The sequence below is a fragment of the Emys orbicularis genome, chromosome 5 (genome assembly GCF_028017835.1).
Source record: "Emys orbicularis isolate rEmyOrb1 chromosome 5, rEmyOrb1.hap1, whole genome shotgun sequence".
Classification (NCBI taxonomy): domain Eukaryota; kingdom Metazoa; phylum Chordata; order Testudines; family Emydidae; genus Emys; species Emys orbicularis.
The window spans coordinates 140,204,041-140,225,030 of NC_088687.1; the positions used below are offsets into that span (position 1 = coordinate 140,204,041).

The following is a 20,990-nucleotide window of genomic DNA, read 5'->3' on the forward strand; positions in this document are numbered from 1 at the left end:
CGCCCCTCATTGGCCCCACCCCCTACTCCACCTCTTACCCCTGAGGTCCCCCCAAAACCAGAGTCAGGCCATGGTAAGAGCTGCTCAGAGAGCCTGGGCCACTGTAGAGGTCCAGACCCTCCACCTGCCCTGGGTGGGGGGGCAGGGTGCCTGAGAGCAGCCCCCAGCCCATGTCCCTGCCCCCCATGGCACGCCACCCAGGGCAGGTGGAGGGTCCGGGGCTCCCCACAGCAGCCTGGACTCCCTGGGCAGCTCTGGCTTACAGGCTGGCTGGAGGTGAGGCCTTGGGGGAAGAGGAGGAGCAGGGGCGGGGCCTCATGGCAATGGGGGGGAGCTAAGGTCCAGGTGGTCACCCTACCTGGGCACCAAGTGAATCTAACAGGGGGGACTGTGGGAGTTTGGCCCCACTTCTCCCACAATTCCTCAGGGTTCCAGGAAGCATCCTACAATCTGCACCCAAAACTGCCGAAGGGAGTAAGCCCAGAGGCAGTGCAAGGTACCCTGGGATACCTACCCACGATCAGGGGCGGAATCCAGGCCCCAGCGCACTAAGCGCGTACCTGGGGCGGCAAGCCGTGGGGGGCGGCCTGCCGGTCGCCATGAGGGCGGCAGTCAGGCAGGCTTCGGTGGTGCGCCTGCGGTTTCGGCAGCAATTCGGCGGCGGGTACACCGAAGGCACGGGACCGGCAGACCTCCCGCAGGCGCGCCGCCGAAAGCCGCCTGACTGCCGTGCTTGGGGTGGCAAAATACATAGAGCCGGCCCTGCCCACGATGCAGCACGGTGCTGGGCAGAGCCGTGGCCCCAAATACAACGAGGCTCACACCAAGCCGAGCGCCACCGCGCGAGTGCCCCCAGTCGGCGGGATTACATCAGCCAGAGCTGGGCGGTGTGTGCACAAGGCCCGGAAAGCTGGATCCTTTTCTCTGTCTCTCTCTCTGTCTCTCTCTGGGCGTGGGGCTCGATCTCTGTTTATGTCTCTCTTGCAATCTGCCCCTCCCAACAGACAACGGTTTAACATTTCCCTTCAGCAAACAAGGCCCTCGCAAGCCAAACGACACATTGAGTCAGGCTCCGGTTTCCCAGCACAACTGCTGTCATTCCAGAGCCATGTGCTTATCGGCAGAGCAGAGGGAGAGCCCCGGGCGGGCTGCCAGCCCCTCCAAGCCAGAACGTCCTTCCAGGGCCCACTGCGAGGGTTGGTGCTTTGTCATTGTTTAGACACATGGATTAATGGGACCATCATGATCATCTGGTGTGACCTCCCTCACAAGCCAGGCCTGAAAAAGGCACCCAGCGATCCCAGCCAGCTGCTTCATGGGAAGGAGTTTCTGAAGTTTGCAAAGGTAACAAAGCTTTTGGCCCACCTCAGTCTCCATGGCTCATGTCATCTCTGGCCTCTGCTGAGACTGCTCCCGCGTGGCAGAGCTCACTGGAGCACCTGTGCATGAGGAAGTCAGCTACAGCCCACCACCTACTGACAGGCAGCCACTTCTAGATTCCTCTACTCTACTGGGACTGGCAGGGTCCCTTGGCCTCTCACCTGCCACTGAGAGGTCCTCGCAAAGGAGGAGGAGAGAGGCTTTGTTTCCTTTGGGAGAACTGCCTGTGGGTGGAGAATCATAGAATCACAGGACTGGAAGGGACCTCGAGAGGTCATCTAGTCCAGTCCCCTGCACGCATGGCAGGACTAAGTATTATCTAGTTTCTAGACCATCCCTGACAGGTGTTTGTCCAACCAGCTCTTAAAAATCTCCAATGATGGACATTCCACCACCTCCCTAGGCAATTTATTCCAGTGCTTAACCTCTCTGACCGTTAGGAAGTTTTTCCTAATGTCCAACCTAAACCTCCCTTGTCCGATCCTCAGAAGTTAATGAGAACAATTTTTCTCCCTCCTCCTAGTAACAACCTTTTATGTACTTGAACATTGTTACCATGTCCCCTTCTCAGTCTTCTCTTCTCCAGACTAAACAACCCCAATTTTTTCAATCTTCCCTCATAGGTCATGTTTTCTAGATCATTAATCATTTGTGTTGCTCTTCTCTGGAATTTCTCCAATTTGTCCACATCTTTCCTGAAATGTGGCACCCAGAACTGGACACAATCCTCCAGTTGAGGCCTAATCAGCGCGGAGTAGAGCGGAAGAATTACTTCTCGTGTCTTGCTTACAACACTCCTGCTAATACATCCCAGAATGATGTTCGCTTTTTTTGCAGCAGCGTTACACTGTTGACTCATATTTAGCTTGTGGTCCACTATGACCCCCAGATCCCTTTCTGCAGTACTCCTTGCTAGGCAGTCTAGAGAACATTTGCAATGAAGCCCCGGGTGCCAAGCAGGGCGATGTGGGCTTCAGAGATCCACATAGCTTCCATCCCCATAGAACGGCCGCTGCTCAGAGCTGGCTGCCGGGCCGGACTGCAGTGACACTTAGTATGGGGAGGCTCTCGTGGAGAGCAAGACAGACAAGCAAACACATCTCTCCGTCGACACCGCGTATCCCTCCGAGAATGGCCCCATTGGCACAGGGCCGTTCTCACCCCTGCTTTGCTCATAACGGGTCCCACCTTACACTCAAGATGCAGGCAGCACCACAGCCAGGAGGGACTTTGCCTGGACAAGAAAGAATCAGCCGTCAGAGCGAAATCCCACTCCCAATGAAGGGCTTCGCCTTCCCATCTCTTTGATCGCCACGCACGCTGGTTGAAACTCAGGGGGCAAGACGAGCGAGAGGAACTGCCATGTCTTCGCCCCAATTCAAAGGCCCACCCACGTCCAGTGACAACCTTCCCCCTCTTTAATCAGCCAGCACTTCTCGATCACAGACAGCCCCAGCCTTGCCCGTGGGAAGCCCAAGTCCCAGCACATTGCTCTGGGAAGCCCACGGGTGCTGCACTGGAGCCTGAGACTTCAGACTCTGACCTGGGAACCCGCAAAGCCCTGGGTTCAAATCCAGGCCAGCAGTGACTAGAAACTGTCACCAGCTGAGGGCTCTTTGGTGGCCTGGGAAGTGAAAAAGCCATGCCCACAAGTGGGGCTAATTATGGGCAGCCCCTACAGAGAGCTAACGGAGCGACCTGGCCGTGGTCTCTATGCCAGGGCAAGGAAGCTGGTGCTGCCACAGCTGAGGGCTCCAGGCTGCCAGACCAGCAATGCTAAACGCATAGGCCATACACCCAAGAGGCAGCGGTGGGATCCGCAGGCTCCACCTCCCTAGCAAGGCTGCAGTTTGTTCCTTATTGTACAACTTTCGGTGTCGTCTGCAGGGCTCCAGGCCGGCTGGGTAGGGGCAGGGCTCTCCTCATGGAAGGCACAAATCTGCTCTGAGTAGCACAATCCAGAGAGAAAACACTAAGGAAAGAAGATGTGGCAGTTCAGGCACTTCGGGGACTGGGCCCCTGGTACATCATGTTTGCTAGGGCCCCACCCCCTCCCATTTCACCTCAGTTACAGACATTTGCGGGGGGGGGAGGGCTGAGCTCGGGGCTCTGGTACAATTGTCCCCTCTTTCCTCTCCCCTCTCATCAGCCCTGGCCTAAGTGGTTTAGGAGCCTGATGCGCTGTGTGTGGCTCGAAAGCTGGTCTCTCTCACCACCAGAAGTTGGTCCAATAAGAGAGATTCCCTCTCCCGCCTCATCTCACTGAAAGTCAGAGGCACTCAGGCTGCCAAGGGGGAATTTGCAAAGGCACAAGCGGCGCCTGGCTGCCAGACGCCACCTGAACGCCAGGGGCAGTTGGGCGCCCGGCTGCCATTTGTACCTCTGAAAAACCTCCCCCCCCAAGTGCCTTTATTCCATGTGAAAATGAGGCGTCCAAGGTATTTAGGCACCAAACCGCCATAGAACTCAGGAGCCATTGAGGATCTGGGCCGCCGTGCTAAGCAGTTGTGAAAATGTCATCCCCAGCTTCTCCCCGCCTCAGCTCCCATCCGCACAGTGGGGATCCCAGCACTGCCCCTCCTCGCAGGGCAGCCGGCAGGAGAAATACATGGAAGATGGAGGGGCTTGGCCTCTATACACACCTATGCCAGACTCACTGCCACATGGTGGCAGCATGGGGGAGATGTCATGGGGGGCCTTGAAACTGCCAGGTGGGATGTCGCAACAGTCCCGCTCCCGCCACCAGAAAATCTTCCCAGCTCCAAAAAAGGAGACCAGAGCAGACAGGGGGAAAAAATCCACGTTTTCCCTGGGAGTCCCTTAGTCATTCCCAAAACACGGCCACTCAGCTCCCCGCGCCAGCCGGGCGCAGCGCTGCGGTGATTTCACAGGGGGAGGAGGGGAGGGAAGCAGAGGGTCCCTCTCCCTTGGCAATGCTGGGAATGGGCTGGATTTTTAGAACATGATCTTATACAAACAGCGCTGCCTTGGCCAAATATGGTCTGTGCGTTTTTCCGTTCAATTCCCTTTTACCCCCCAGGTGGGTCCCAGTTCTCCCCCCCTTCTTCCTCCCTCCCTCCCCCTCAAATCCCCCTTTGCTTTCCCCTTCCCCAGCGCCCTCAGTGGAGTTTGGCTCCTTCAAATTCCCCAGCAATTACATTGTGTGTTTGCATAAGCAAATTGTTGGCAGGATGCTCTTGTCAAACTGAATTCTTAAAGGGCCATGCTCACAAAGCTGCCTCTCCCCCTCCTAATCCCCCCCCCCCTTCCCACACACACACACCCCCCAGACTCAAAGCCCTTGGCAGAGAAGGTGGTTAAGGCCTGGAACTAGTATGCTGGTGATGCCAAACTCCCCGTGTGAGCGTGGGGAAGGGAATTCCTCTCTCTGGGCCTCAGTTTCCTCTCCTGTGCCTTGGGACTGATGAGCTTGGAGGTATTGGGATGAGAAGGGCCGAGGGTCACTCGCAAAGGAAGATTACAGTCTCCTCTGGCGGCGCACAGGGAACCGCTCTCTGCCTGCTCAGTCCATCTAGTCATGTGGGGCTGGAGACTGCTCCTGAGAAACCGATGGAAGAGCTCCCGTTGCCCACAGTGGAGCAGGACTGGGCCCTTATCCGCTGCATGCCGCAGCCAGCCAGCCCCGACTGTCCAACAGCCTTCACAGGGCTTCCCCAAATCCTTGCTGAATAGAGATATTGGGAAAGAACAGGGGGAGGTCAGCAGAGCGCCCTCCAACACCGAGGTGGCCCCTTTAAAGCCAGCTGCCCCTGCACTTCTGGTGCGGAGTAAGGAGAGGACTCAGGCAGGCCCCCCTGCCAGCCAGATGGACTTGCAAGTCCCTGGGGGAGACGACAGATTCAAGCCAAGCAGATGTCGACTCCCCCCAGGATTTTTAGTTCACCCGGGAGATGGGTTATCACAAGATGCCCATGGAAATGACAGGACGGGACTGAGTAGTGGAGGCGGCAGCGGGGTCCGCAGGGCCGGCTGGCGAGGGCTCCTGGGCGGCCAGCATTGCCCAGCAGAGAGGAGGGAGTGGCGGGTTCTGCCGGCAGCCCCAGAGCCCCACAACCCAGCGCACCGGCTTATCCACAGGAAATAGAGGCGGCACCTGCCTTTAAGCAACCAGACGAGGGCACCGTCCGGCACCTGGGCGGGCTGAGTCAGACACAGGAAGCTGCCGGCCGCAACGGCCCGGGGCTGCAGCTCAGAGTCCTCGCCCGATTCTCAGCTCCTGCCCCTGGCACAGACCGGGGGCGGGGGGAGCAAAGGTGGCTTTAAGCCCCACACGCCCCTGCCCAGGCCCCAGTAATTTACGCTCCACTCCCCCTGGAGACAGAGAAATAGCCCAAGTGACCTGCACACCAGCCAACCACCCCCACTCTTGGCACACCCCTGACACTGGGGGCCTGGCTGGTGCAGAGCCAGGGGGCCTGGCTGGTGCAGAGCCAGGGGGACAGCTGTGTCTGGGGTCTCACTTCCACCCCCTTCACAGTGCCAGAGTATAACAGGCCACAGACCCTCCCCCAGCAGCCCCTGCAGCAGACAGAACCAGTCTCCCCTGCTAGGTCTCTAGTCCTGGGGCTTCTCCAACAGGGGTCAAAGCTCGGAGACCGAGGGAGCTCTAAGGCTCCCATCCATAATGGGCATAACTGCGCCACCCTGGGAATTCCTCGCTGAACTGGGCGCGTGCCCTGGACCATGAGGATTGATAGCCTGTATCTCAGCTAGTGGCAAAGCCATTCGCCTCCAGCATACCTTGCAGCAGTGAGCCCCGCCCGCCAGCTGTCCTCTGCTGCAAGACACTTCCCAGCCATGCAGCCCGAGGGGCTTAAGGAGACGCTGGCGTTTCCATCACTGCCGAGGCTAGAAGCAAACAGGGGAATCGTCTCTCCCCATGGCGCCTGCAAGGGGTCCTGTCTGGGGACACTCGCTGCGCAAGACTCCAGCTCCAGGCTCCAACAGCCCGTCCAAAATCCATCAGCTGTGGCGAAGTTCACAGCAGCTGAGGAAGGAGCCACGGTGGCGGAGACCCAGCCCCGGCGGGTGGAATTCAAGAGTATTTTTCTTTTTCAATCTGCTGATCAGAAAAACCGCAGAGCTGTTGCTGGAGGAGCCAAAGCCAAAGCCTTTTGTTTTTCTTTGAGGGAAAATGATCTTTGGTTCTCCGCAGCCCGCGGCCTCACCCAGGCCACCTGCACCATCACTGCGCGGCTCACGACGCCAAACCTAAGAGCAACTGGCGACCCTGCCCAGAGGCACCAGCTCAGGCAGCGCCAAAGCGCCCGTGAGATCAGCGGCTGCTGGGTGCCTTAACCTAGACACCGAGGCTGCCGTGGGAGCTATGGAGAAATCAACCCCCTTCTGCCCGCATGGAGGGCACGTGGAAGTGATAACGCATGGCAAGACGGGTGGGTCTAGTTCCTGGGACCCCTCTGCAGCCTGGAACTGAGAGATATCAAGGCAAGCTCCGCAGAGACAACCTTGCTGGTTGCAAGCTGGAATTCTCAGCTGGAACGTCACACAGATGAGAGAGATTGTTGTATGGCTCCCCGTGACATGGATCCACCACACACACACACACACACACACAGAAAGGACAGTCCAGCGATTGGGGCACTAGTCCGGGAGACTCGCACTCAATTCCCTGCTCGACCGCAGGCCCACAGTCCCACAGAGTCATTCAGGCAGATCCTCCAAGTCATGGAGATATTTCATTGATTTCAGCGCGAGTTGGGAGCCTAAATATCTCGGATGATCTGGGTGTTGGCCTCCCCATACCATGGGGACAATGGTACTGTCCCACCTACCAGGGGATTGGGGAGGGTAAATACATTAAGGTTTGCGGGGTGCTCAGATACACGCCCTTCCCCCAGTGCCGCAGTAAGTACCTATATCTAAGGCAGAAGCAGGACAAAACTCCGGAGCCTGATTGTGCATTGCCTTGTGCCTAGTACAGGCCCTGACCCCCTTCCCAGTCACAATGGCGGCATGTCCCACCCGCTGGGCACTGGCCTTCCAAGCAGTGCCGGGAACAGGGGAGACCGGATTCGGCAACCTGTGCCGAGGGAACCTGCCCATGGAGGATCTGGAAGAGGCTGCCGGTAAAATCCACCAGCCTCAGATGCGCTGACATGCAATTGACGTCCTCCCTTACACAACGTTTCTGGAGCTCGCCTCGTTGCGTTGACAGGGGTCTTGGCTGGTGCAGCACTTGGGCCCGAGGGGCCGGGAGAGAGCAGGGCTGCTGGGGCAGAGGAGGGCAGACCCTGCTGTTGCGTTTGGGGGAAAACAGCCCAGCACCTTTTAAAATGACTCAGAACCAACGATGAATCCTTTAAGTCAGGACTGTTTCTTACTATGGGGCTGTCTGGCACCTCACACAACAGGGCCTGATTCTGATCAGGGCCTCTGGTTGCTGCTGGAGTACACAGAACAGGTAAGAGGGTGTCAGTCAAAGGGGATCTAACAGTCTAAAATGATGTGATTTATACCCTCCCTCCAACCCCAGGATAAATTTCACCACCTTAGATTTCTGCTCTGGGTGTTTGGCCCCCAAAGTTCAAACGAACTAGGACTTGGCTCTAAAATCCAGTTCAGGCCACGGGTCTTCGTAACCTTTAGCCCTTCTAGAGGGCTTTCCTAGTCAAAACACTTTAGAAGCACTAACTAATCCTCCCCACCCTCACTTCAGGAAGGGATTCTCTCTCCATATTGTATAGATGGGGAAACTGAGGCAGAGTAGCTAGCGCCACGGGCAAGATCCCAGCCAGTTCTAGCTTCCTCGTCCCAACGACTGTGCGATGGTTCAGAACGAGGCCGGGTCTGGTTTCCTCAGAGACATTCACACACACCGACCAAGCACCCAGCTCTGCCTACGCGGTTGGTACTAGGGCGTAGGCCAGGATAGTCACACAGGCTGCTCTCGCTTTACACGGTCAGCAAGAGGAGGTCCACACTGGTTCCTGCAAAATCACATAGCCTGGGATACCACTGTCATCAGGTGTAGTGGCCCAGAGGCCCCAACTGAGACCGGGACCCCATTGCGTGGGGCGCTGTGCGGACACAAAGCAAGAGAATCCCTGCCCCCACAGAGCTTACCATCTGCACAGTCAAAGGTTGGGAGGGAAACTGAGGCACAGAGAGAGGAAAGGACTTGCCCAAGGCCCACAGGACAGCAGTAGCTAAGCAGGGAACTGAACCAAGGTCTCCTGAGTCCCAGTCCAGTGCCTCATCCACGGGGCCATGCTGCCTCTTAGCTCCTCCCTCAGCCCGTTCGGCCACTCACAGGCAGCCCCCTCTCCCCCGCCCCGAGACACAGGGCTCTCCTAGGGCCCAGGCAATCACTGCAGAGTCCAGCTGCCCCACGCTCCTCCCGCCAGGGCTCTCGCTGCCCCAGCCTGCCGTGCTCTCCCCCGAGTCACGGTGGGAGCACAGAGCACTCGTGGTCTAGGGGGAGGGTGGTGGTTGACACAGAGGTATCTGATCAGAGCCACCGGGATGGCCAGTCACAGCAACCTACGACCTCTCTCCTCGTGTCACCCCCACGGCAGAAGGGCGGCAGCTGGCAAGAGCAGCCAGCAGGTTAGCCGGCTCGGTGATGCACGCAGAGCGAGGGGGAGAGAAAGGAAACAGGATACAAGAGACGTCCGCCCTGCTGCCTGCGAGGAGCACCCCCTCCCCCCCCAGCGAGACCACAGCGAACACGAGGCCACCCACGCACCTGCTCCAAGGCAGGGTTAGTTCTTCTCCCTGCCTCTACTCGCCCCAACCCCCAGGATCCTGCACAAGCTGCTACGTGGGGAACAGAGCAAAGCCTCCTGGCCTTGGGCAGATCCCGTCACTGTGCCCCTGGGATGGAGCTTCAGGCCAGAGGGGAAGCGCTGTGATCATTTGGCCTGACCTCCCTGTACAGCACAGGCCACAGCCCTCCCCTGAATTAATTCCCCAAGGCCCCTCGCTCTGGCTGGACGAGAGTGGATCTTCCTGCCTAGATCTGCCGATCCCCAGCGAAGGGGGGTCACCACAACCCTCGGTAAGCTGGTCCAAGGGGGCGTTGGCTCCTCTCGTCTGACCTCCTGGGCGTGCCAGGCCGTTAAACGTCACCCAAACACCCCTGCATTGAGCCAGTGACGCTAGTTAGCCCAAAGCATTTCAGTCCTGCGAGCCACCGGGAGAGACCAGGGGAGACTGAGGTGCCACCAGTGCCACGGCAGGGAATTGATGAGGTGAGCTGTGCCCAGATGATCCACCCCAAGGTCCATGGGGAGAAATCCCTTCCCAGCCCCACATCTGGCCACCAGCGTCACCCTGAGCACCTGAGCAAGACACAGCAACCGGCATCTAATAAGTGGATTCTCTGTCCCACCTCAGAGCAGTCTCCAGCCAGGCTAATCTCAGATGCTTCAGAAGCCCCTGAGGCTGGGGTGGGGTGGCAGGGGGAGACAATACATCGGATCATTTGTGCATCGGGGGGAAAAACGATTCCTTCCTGACCCGCTTCAGGCGACCAGCTGAAGATGGAGATTTGATTATAGGCACAGTGTTAATGCAGAATTGCAATTGTCAAGATGAGCAGGTTGAAGGCAGGCGGGCGACCTGTTCTCCCGGAAGGAAGGGGATGAACAAGAGGATTCATAGATTGACAGACTCCCAGGTCAGAATGGACCACCCTGACCAACCAGCCTAACACCCCTCTCCCCCCGCACACACACGCTGTGGAGTTGCCCACAGAAGCTGGATTAAAGCTGTCTAAATCAAGGTTTAAATTTGGCTGTCTTCAACTTCCAGCCCTTGGATCTCGTTATGCCTCCTGATCAAGTTTGCCGAGGAGACGAAGGGGATTGTTCCATGATACGTCTCCAGACCTCTAGGGAGAGCGGATCCAAGTCACCACTGAGGCAGGAAGGCAAAACACAGAACCAGGCTATCCGGGCTAGAAAGAACCTAACTCGGAACTTGTAAAGTACCCGATCGCCTAGTGCCAGCTCTGCCACTAATTTGCCCCATGACCTTGGCCAAGTCACTTCCCCCCGCTCCATGCCTCAGTTTCCTTCTCTCTAAAACAGGGATACTGTTTTCCCAGCTCACGGCGGGGTTGCGAAGCCGCGTTCACTCATGTCCCCACAGCACTCAGAGACCCTCGCGGGGCGGGTGTTAGGGAAAAGCAGAATGTTATTTGCACAGGACTTGGGGCCCTGAATCCTTGCCTGGGCCCACCTACCCCCATGCCTGGAAGGTGCTAACCTCTGATGCTTTGGAGGAAGGTACCTAGCCAGATGTGCACGGCCATACGCACGGGTGGGGAGGAGAAGTTGCCTTTGTGCCCCTGGAGGCTGGCAGCACGAGATTTGATTCCTCACCTCTCTGAGCCACAAATCTCATTAGCAGCCTGGATGTTACCCAGCCCCTGCTCAGCTCCAGCCTCCCCTCTGGGCAATGGGCACCCTGCACTAGCCCCGCACCACTCTCCCCCCGTCTCACACGCTGCGGGTCAGAGATTGATCTCACAGCATGAATAGTAACCAGCCCAGCCACGCCAGCAGCAGCACTGGGCTTCTGGCTTCACTGCATGTGACCCAGGCTGCGCCGTGCCCTGGCGGGCTGGGGGCATGCCAGCTCCAAAGAGGTCCTTCATAAAACAGGCGGGTTCTGACCATTCACGTGGCCTCGTTGAGTCTAAGCAGGCTCTTTGATGTGGGGGCGAGGGGGAAATAAGACAGGATATGCAGAGCCCTGTCCTTGGTGTAAGCAGGGGGTTGCCTCGAAACAACTGTCATTCAGCGCCAAGATCCCACAGTGAGGGGCACAGTACTGATGTCCACTTTAGAGCTAGCGCCTGGAAATTCTGATCCCCTGAGATCGCCGAGAATACAGATCTGCCCTCCCACAACCCCAGCCTGGTTCCCACAATCCACCCCCCTGCCTACACACACTCTTCCTGCTCTCAAGCAGCACTCCCTCCCCGCCAGGACAGCCGCCTTCTTGTCTTGCTCTGCCTGGAGTCACTTGAGGCAGAACAGATGCCAGGAAATGAACAGGGGTCTCGCCCCTCCCTCCTTGTAATCCCGCTGGTAAGTGATGTTTTAACATTGTCTCCAATGGCCCGTGCAAAGCCAGGGCCCCAGCGCGCGCACGCACACACATGCACACACGCACACACACAGTCTCTCCCAGTGATCTTCCCCCAGTCCCAGCATCTTCTGAGTGGATTCCAGGCAGAGGGATGTAAGCAGCAATATAAATAAACTTCCTGGCTATCCCGCATTCCCCGCCTTGACTGCCCTCTGGCCTATATATAGACCTGGGCCCTCTCCCCCTCGCTGCTGTAATTCACTGGGAATGGAGCAATCCCTTCCTATGAACGGACCATGGGAGGCATAGCAACCCCGCGGGCTAAGGTGGGAGGGCGCCTGGTGCTGATCCCTCTTGCTACGGGCAGGGAGAGGAGCCGGCCAAGGGACGCAGCTGCTGGATGAAGACGTCTCACCATGGAATTCAATCATTCATTGGCCACTAACAACCTCAATGTTCCACCCGGGGGCTATCACCCCAAGGCCTCAGAGCGCTTTACAAGACATCAATGAGGCCTCACAGCCTCGCCAGGGAGGTGAGTTGGTAACGTTGCCCCCATTTTACTGAGGGGGGAAACTGAGGCACATGGAGGGGGCATGAGACAATTGATCCCTGTACCTGGGAGCTGGGTGGGGGGGGCAGGAGATGAACCAAGATGGTGAGCACAAGAGCATACAGGCGAGTCATCTTACGCTGGGGTTACGTTCCGCTGTCAGCGCGTAAAGCGAAAATCGCGTATAGTCAAAATTACATTGAGTGTAATGGCGGGCGGAATCACCCGCACTGCAAGTACAGTATTTAAATTGTTATTTTTCTCTTTTTGTTTTGTTTTGTTTTTTGTTTTTGCCGACCGCACAAAGCTGAATTTGCGCATGTTAAACGCGCATAAGTTGAGACTCGCCTGTACCAAGCGGCTGAGAGGCCAGCTGTTCGAGACGAGTACCAGCACCCGAGCTCTGGGATCCGTGCCAGGCCCGGGCAGAACCAGGGAAGGTCACAGAGCAACATCACACAAAACACGTTTAAAAAAAAAGGGGGGGGGGGGGAAACTGGTGACTGCAAAGGCGGCCTTGCAAATGAAGGCTGCACCCACCATGCATAGCAGCACACGCCAGCCAGGTGGGGCTGCCCCAGGCACTGCTTGGCACTGTCCATCTCTCCAAGGTCTCCTGAACCATCGTGGTCTTTAAGAGTCTCCCCCAGTGTCCTGGCCGAACTCCAATCAAAAGTTACATTCCATCCTCCTGAGTCCGCCTGGGGTTGCATTCAAAGATGTCATCTCCCACTTCCCACCTACAGATCACCACGTAGCCACTACAGAACAGATCCCACGTGCATTTCACTGCTCCCCGCACAAAGGGTCTCTAGTGCTTTGGGATCCTTCGGGATGAAAGGCCCTATATTAAGGAGGCTATTTACACAGTGGCGGCCTCACCCAGCCCCTCCAGGCTACGTGCACATCCGTCTGAAACTCAAGGCCTCGTCTGAAACTCAAGGCCTCCTCCTCACAACTGCTCCTTGTATTGCAGGAGCAGCGGACAGCTTAGCCACAAAGATTCTAGTAACATGACAGAAACAATCTTGCTGAGACAACGGAGGCTTTCCGGGGGTTTTCTCACCAGAGAGCCAAATGCATGAGAGCCAGATCTTCATTGCCACTTGCCTGCTGGAACAGGAAAGAAGTCTTTTCCCCCTGCCATTGCAGAATCCCCGGACAGCCAGGAGTCTGCTACTCTGCCCCTTACCCAGCCTCTTGTGTTTGAGGTGCCCTTCTCCTCAGAGTAGCCCTTTTCCGCAAGGAGCAGCAGCAGCGTGAACGATACAGAAATCGAGTCAGTTTCCTGGCCGAACAGCAGCTGCGAAAACTGACCTAATAATCTGGTGGAGTTCTGTTCCAGATCCAAACTCACAGCTGGTACCTATTGCCAGCAGGAAATTCACACCCTAAATAACAACTGGCCTTGGCCAAAACTCTGAGCAGCAGCAGAGGCACTGGGGCTGCCGGCCTGTAGGGGCAGGGGGACAGCCTTACACTGCACTGTGGGGAGAAGGTTATTTCAGCAACCTACAGGGCCAAAAGATCTCTTCAAAAAAATATCTCACAGCTCAGATTGTGCAGATATTGACTTCTTAGCCCCATACATGGACACTGGGTAAGGAGAGCTTCCCACTCGCAATACAAGAGCATGTTGCTCAAGCCCTGACTTAACCCTTTATGTCCCAGACCACTCAGGGTATGGCTGGAGGGGGAACCATGAAACATGCTTGCTTTCAATCTCACCCACCTTTTCGGCCACGCTGACAGCTCGCCTGCTGCGTCCTCTCAGAAGCCAGTGAGGGGTGACCAGTTCTCCGTGCAGTGGCAGCCCTGCAAGCGAGAATGTCAAGGTGAACAGGTGCAGAGAACACGGGCAGGGGTTCTCCCCGCCCCGCAAGAGAACAAAATCGAGAGATCGGAACATTTCTCGTTGACGTGCTGACGGTTGGACTCCCCTCCGACTGCACCGGCAGAATGCGGCTGAGGAATTCAGGCTGGCCAAGCCCTTTGAGAACTCTCCCATCTAGTTCAGGCACTTATGTGACAACACAGGCCATAACAACTGAGTGGCTCGCAATATTTAATGGGTCCTGGTGGTTTCTCCATCCCCGGCAATTTTAAAATCAAGACTGGGTGTTTTTCTAAAAGATCTGTTCTGCTTCAAACAGGAATTACTTTGGCAAGGTCTCTCGCAGGTATTATTCGGGAGGTCACATTAAATTATCACAGTGGTCCCTTCTGGCCTTGGGACCTACGAATGTGTGCATTTATTCTCCCTGTGAAATAGGGAAGTGCCGTTCTATAGATTACAGGAACTGAGGCACATAGAGACTAAAGTGACTTGCCTGAGGTCACATGGGAAATGTATGGTGAAAAAGGGGATTGAACGCAGGTCCTCCAATTCCCAAGCGACCATTCTAGCCACTGGCCCATCCTTCCTCTCAGGCAGAGCCCCCCCGCCCCGAAAAGTGCTACAGGAATGTAACAATCAGTACAATATATTAATCTGGTGGAGCACTGTTCCAGATCCAAACTCACAGCTTGTGCCTATTGCCAGCACAACGTCTGCACCCTGAATACAAACGCATTGCTGGCGAAAGATGCCAGACTGCCCGCCTGGAGACCACAAAGCTCTAGTTAAATCACCCAGCAGGCACAGCACTGACCCCACTGCATCACTTTGCTGTTGCCCTATCCTGGGGCCACATCCAGAGTGGAGCTCATTCACCATGACTCAGTTCAATCCTTGGCTTCTATACACCAGCAAGGAATTTGGCCCACGGAGTGAGTCTCTCCACTTCATTTCACACAGGTCATCAAACAGCCGCAAGTAACAACTTTCACTGATCTCCAACCTGTATTTGAGCCTGCAGTCTAGCGGTGAAAGGACCTGCCACCCATCATCACTTCCTCTGACCCTTCCCAACTCCCCAAGACAAGGCAATGCGCGTAGCTCCCCTACCCGATTCGAGACATGCGAGTACCCCGAGTTTTCATAACAATTCCACTGCGTTTGACTGCAGAATAACCAACAGTGACTGATGACTCAATTTTATAAACAAACAAATCTGTTATTGCTGAAGAAACACGGGAAACTTGCAAAACAGCACAAGATCTTCCAAAACCTCAAGCGACAGGGACGCTGTACAAACCAACGCATTTTCAGTCAAAGTTTGGATTTAGTCACAGCCCAAAGGGGAGGGTTTAGGCTCAGAACAGCAGGGCCTCCTTAATTCAGGGTCCCACCAGCTTGTTTCAGTTCCTCGGTGCGAATAGCTGAAAGCAGACTGGGCTGAGGGAGATGTGAAGGATGGAGTTTCTGAAAACCAGGGTTTGGTCTAAAACCAGCTAAAGATTTGGTCAGAAACCACATGCACATTAAAACCAAGGCTACAATAACAAGAGTATCAAAAGCGTAGCTGTGTCAACGTCGCACAGATTCACAGCTTGTAAGGTCATCTTGTCTGCCCTCCCCCATCGCACAGGCCACAGAACTTCCCCGAGTTAATTCCTGTTTTAACTACAGCAGATCTTTTACAGAAAACATCGGATCTTGATTGCCAGCGATGGTGACCCTTGGTCAATTGTTCTGATGGTTAGTTATCCCCACTGTTAAAAATTTGCACCTTATTTCCAGTCTGAATTGGTCTAGCTTCAGCTTCCAGCCAATGGATCTTGTTCGATCTTTGTCTCTTAGGCCATGCCTATACTACAGGCATTACAACGGCACAGCGATGGTGCCCTACCTATGCCACGGTAGTGCCATAGTGCAGACGCTTCCTACAGCAACAGAAGGGTTTTTTCCTGTCGCTGTAGGTAATCCACACACACACACACACCCTGCCCCCGAACAATGGTAGCTAGGTTGATGGATGCATTATTCCATCAATCTAGCCACGTTGCCACTGGGTTTAGATCAGAATGGCTACGGCACTCAGGGGTATGAATTTTTCACCCCCGCAAATGCCGTACCTATGTCGACCGAACTTTTAAGCGTAAGCCAGGCCTGAGACTGAAGAGCCCTGAAGTCTTGTTCTGTAACATGAATATGACACTGGGTGGGTCTGAGATTGATTTTGTTTTCTCAAACGGTAGCTTAATAGACTGCATGAAGAGCAAATATATGAGCAGCTTTCGTGGGAGGATCTCAACGTTTTTACAAAACACTAATTAAGCCTCAAGCCCCTGGAGGTAAATGACTATTTCCCAGGCAGGGAAACTGAGGCACAGAGCAGTGAAGTGATTTACCCTCAAAGCTGCCAGAGCTTGGATTAGAACTATAGGCCAGCATCCCAACCCCTAGGAATCATTTCCCTTTGTGGTTTTCTAAGGCCTCATTACAGGATACCCAGAAAGGGAAGGAAGGGGAAAAGCAGAACTAACTGTTGCTATACTGCTCCTACTCTTGCTCAGAGAATCCGGATTCCTGACACAGCTGGGGGCAATCTGTGGCTTCAGATTTTTGATGGAGGCAGAAATAATCTTTACACTGAAAAGGCCAAACAACCATGTAAAGAAAGGACAAGTTCAATACCCAAGTTTGAAACCTCCAGCTGTTTAGGGAAGCTTCCAGGAACCTACAGACAGGCTGTGAGGCCCAGATCCTCAAGGATAATTGATTGATTTCAAATGGATTACCTTTGAGGATCAGGGCCTTTCCATCCATCCAAGTGAGCAGGGGTCCTAACCTTGCTGGATACGCTGCAAAGCCCACCTTTCTCCAGGGGTGTTTGGAGATAGGATGGGACACAGGGAGTTGTTTATAATGATTACTTGGGGGAGGCCTGCGGTCATATCATAATGGCTGTTCATTATTATGCTAAGATCCTAGCTGTGCTGAAAACTGTTCTTGCAGTGAATGGGAGGGGCTTAGACCCTGACATGGTACCCTGTTAAAATCTAAATCAAATAAATTACAATGGGACTTTTTTTCCAATCCATCTCCCTGTTTTTCAGGGAATTACATACAACCCCCCCCCCCGCAAACATGCTCTCCAGAAGCACCCCTTTCCTGCAGTTGATATAGCTGTCATTATGTATTTGCATTGGGGTAGCGCCTAGAATCTCCAGTCACAGAACAGGGCCCACTGCAAGGTGCTGTACAAACACTTAAAGGCAGTCCCTGTCCCGCTCGAAGTAAGCTTTCCGGTCCCCGTTCACAGCTCCCGCCTGCCCCCAAACTTGATCAATTATTTCTGCCAAGCCAGGATCCCCGCCCCCCCCATTCACCCAGCTCTGAGGGGCCTTTTAACACGCGGCTGCTCAACACCATGCAGTGTGTTTTCAGAAAGAAAAAGAAAAATCCAAAGGATACAGAATTGTTTTCGCATCATTTCAAGCAGAAAAATTTCATTTCATTTTTCTGGAGGGAACCCACCCTGCACACACCAGAAACGGAGACCAAACCGAACATTTCGGTTTAGTCAATAGCAGAAAACGTCAAAGATTAAAAAAAAAAAAAACTTTCCCAGAAAATGTTCCTGTCCTTCCAAAAAGCTGGTTTTCATCTTAAAGAGGGTGCACAAGGAAACCTAGCTCCGGCCCCTGGGAGTGGTGGCTGGGGTAGCTGCGGATTGAGTGCAGGCTGGGAGCCCCTCCACCCCACTCGGGTGGGGACCCTGTAGAGGCGCAAGGGGCCACTGGCTGCGATGTCCGACAGGGGCCCCCTATGGATGTGCCCCCGGAGCCGATGTCTGCAGGGCGAGAGCTCGCTAGCCCAGCCCAGGGCAGAGGGAAGTTGGCTGCGAGCAGCAAGCCACCTCCTGATCCCCCAGCACGACCATATAGAGGCATGGAGTGGAGCCTGCTTGGCCGGGGGCCGCAAAGCGGGAGCCTCTCCACTAGGGCAGGAGGACGATACCCCCAGCTCCGCTCACATCGCCAGCCACAGCCCCCTCGGCCCGCGCTCCTATCTGGCTGTCTGCCGGCTCCATTCAAAGTCCCAGCGCCCTGCCGGGCGCACCCATGTGCACCCACCTCCCCACCAACCAGACCCGGGAGGGCTCCCACCCCCACCCCTCCCCCCAGCCACACCCAGGGGGCTGCACCCCATGTGCACCCACCCTCCTCCCCCCAGCCAGACCCCATGTGCACCCACCCCCCTCCCCCCAGCCACACCCAGGGGGCTGCACCCCATGTGCACCCACCCCCCTCCCCCCAGCCAGACCCAGGGGGCTGCACCCCATGTGCACCCACCCCCCTCCCCCCAGCCAGACCCCATGTGCACCCACCTCCCTCCCCCCAGCCACACCCAGGGGGCTGCACCCCATGTGCACCCACCCCCCCTCCCCGCCAGCCAGACCCAGGGGGCCCCTCGGGGATCTGCCCTTGCGACCGCCCCGCTCTCCCTTACCTGGTGCCTCGGAGGCGGCCGCGGGGCCGGGGAGCAGCAGGAGGAGGAGGAGGAAACGCTCCCCAAGGGGTCCCGTGAGCGCACTCCGGCAGCAGGGCTTGCGGGGGGCGCCCGTCTCCATCCCCGCGGCGCGCTGCCCTCTGCCTGGCAGCCTCGCTGCCTCTGCCCGGCCTCTTATACAGCCCGGCCTCCCCCCGCCCCATCTCGTCGCCGCCAGCTGGGGCCCCGCTGCATCCTGGGGCTTGTAGGCAGCGGGCCGTGGCCTTGTTCGGGTCTAGGGCTTGGCGTGGGGCTTGTCTAATGAGAAACAGACGCTCTGCTAAGCGCCCCCCTTGGCTGCAGTTCCCAGGGTCCCCCCCAGCTCCTCGCACGGCAAGAGACTCGGGTCTGGTCAGACTTTGTGATACACGCAGGCCAGGAACACAAAGTCCCCAGCACACACACACACACACCCTCCGCAACACCCCCCCCCCCCATACCATACATTGTCCCCCTGCCCCGCACTTTCTTCTGGCTCCACATGGGATAGTAGCTGGCTGGGGCACAAAGTGAACAGCTGTAACTTTCTTTTGCTGCAAACTTCAACCTACAAAAAGAGGAAAAAATAAAAGGCTTCATCTCCTATCGGGAACTTCTTCAGAAGCTAGGCCAGGAGAGAGCAGAGTCTCCCTTTAGTCTCACTTTTGACACTAAAGGTGGTGTCAGTTTCAGGTAGTCATAGGTTTACAGGTGTAGATGTAGTGCTATAGATTTTCTCTCTACACCAGGATGGGCAAACTACGGCCCACGGGCCACATCCAGCCCTCCAGGCTGTTTAATCCGGCCCTCGAGCTCCTGCTAGGGAGTGGGGTCTGAGGCTTGCCCTGCTCCAGCTGGGGAGCGGGGTCCGAGGCCGTGCCGCGCACGTGTGCCGAGGCTCCCGGAAGCAGCAGCATGTCCCCCCTCCGGCTCCTACGTTTAGGGGCAGCCAGGGGGCTCCACGCGCCACCCCTGCAGCTCCCATTGGCCAGGAACCGTGGCCAGTGGGAGCTGCAGGGGCAGCGCCTGCAGACAGGGCAGCGCGCAGAGCCGCCTGGCCTCTCCTCTGCATAGGAGCCGGAGGGGGGACATGCCGCTGCTTCCAGGAGCTGCTTGAGGTAAGTGCCACCCAGAGCCTGCACCCCTGACCCCCTCCCACACCCCAACCCCCTGCCCCAGCCCGGAGCCCCCTCCTGCACCCTGAACTCCGCATTTCTGGCCCCGCCCCAGAGCCCACACCCCCAGCCAGAGTCCTCACCCCCTCCCCTGTGCCCCAACCCCCTACCCCAGGCCTGATTCCCCTCCCACCCTCCGAACCTCTTGGTCCCAGCCTGGAGCACCCTCCTACACCCCAAATGAGCCCTCTTCCTCCCCCGCACCCCAACCCAGAGCCCCCTCCTGCATCCTGAACTCCTCGTTTCTGTCCCCACCCCAGAGCCCACACCCCCTCTTGCACCCCAACCCCAATTTCACCCACCATACAATTTCTATTCCCAGATGTGGCTCTCGGGCCAAAAAGTTTGCTCACCCCTGCTCTACACACACAGTTCCCATTGTGTACATAGTACTCCTTTTCCTGCCTTTCACTAGCTCACAGCTCTTCTCCAGGGTGGAGCAAAAGCATGAATGGCTTGCAGCAAGCATTCAAACTGGGTGCCTCTCACCTTCCTTTCCAAATGTGCCTGCCAAAAAAAATACACGTGAGTCTTGTTCATTGCCACAAATGACTTGACCGCTTTCCAAAGGTCACAGATATTCCTCCCCTGGGGTTCAGCTGATGTCAGGACTTTTCTCAGGATGAAGGGAATGTATTTTTCTTTAGCTTCCTGGCCCCGCCCTCCCCCCTCCTTTCCTGAACCTAACGCCCCAGCTGGGTGTTAGCAGAGCAAGACCGAGCAATGTCCCCTACACATTGCTGAGATGTAAAAACAGAGAGATCCCGTGGCACTTTTCAGAACACTATTTTTTGTTTAAATCTGTGCTGTAAACAATCAAAACAGGTCACTCTTCATCCAAAATAGGAGTGTCCACAGCAGAGGGCTGCATACAGGAGCGCCGCCAGCTTTTCTGCCGCCCTAGGGGGCGGAAGGTCCTGCCCCGAAATGCCGCCCCCCACGGAGGCGGCGGAAGGTCCCGCCACCGAAATACCACTGCGGTCGCTGCCCCCCAAATTGTAGTGCCCTAGGCGACCGCCTAGGTCGCCTAATGGGTTGCACCGGCCCTGGCTGCATAGATTTAGCTAAATCAGTATGCAAACCGGCCCTCAGAGTAAAGTGGCATGAGAAGAGGCTAAGGGAAGCAACGGCCCACTCTAGAAAAGGTCATTCCCAATCCTCACGACATCCTGCTCTCTGAGGACCCTCTGGCCTCTTGACAGAAGGTGGAGAGTTTATATCAACTGTTAATCCCAATCCTCATTATTCAAGTGTTCCCAACCTTTACAAATAAAACCAGGTTGAGGTACCCAGTCCCATTCAGAGAGGATACTACACACAATATGTCAGCAAAGGTGACCTCCTTCCTGGGAATCTGTAACTACCTCCACACCTGTGCTGAGACTAGGGGGGCTGCCTCACTCCCTGGCTTGAAGTGGTTTCCATCATATACAGGGTTTACGGTTTGGTT

The 20,990-nt window shown here is 56.2% G+C and overlaps 1 protein-coding gene across 1 annotated transcript in view; it reads right to left on the minus strand.

The window, feature by feature from the left end:
- Positions 1-18,468, minus strand: part of ADAM33 (ADAM metallopeptidase domain 33) — a 78,861-nt gene extending 60,393 nt beyond the window's left edge. The window contains exons 1-2 of the mRNA XM_065404748.1: positions 18,348-18,468; positions 13,743-13,825 (exon numbers count right to left, since the gene is read on the minus strand). Of these exons, the coding sequence (XP_065260820.1) occupies positions 13,743-13,825; positions 18,348-18,468 (204 nt within the window). The remainder of the gene's footprint in view (positions 1-13,742; positions 13,826-18,347) is intronic.
- Between the last annotated feature and the right edge of the window lie 2,522 nt (positions 18,469-20,990).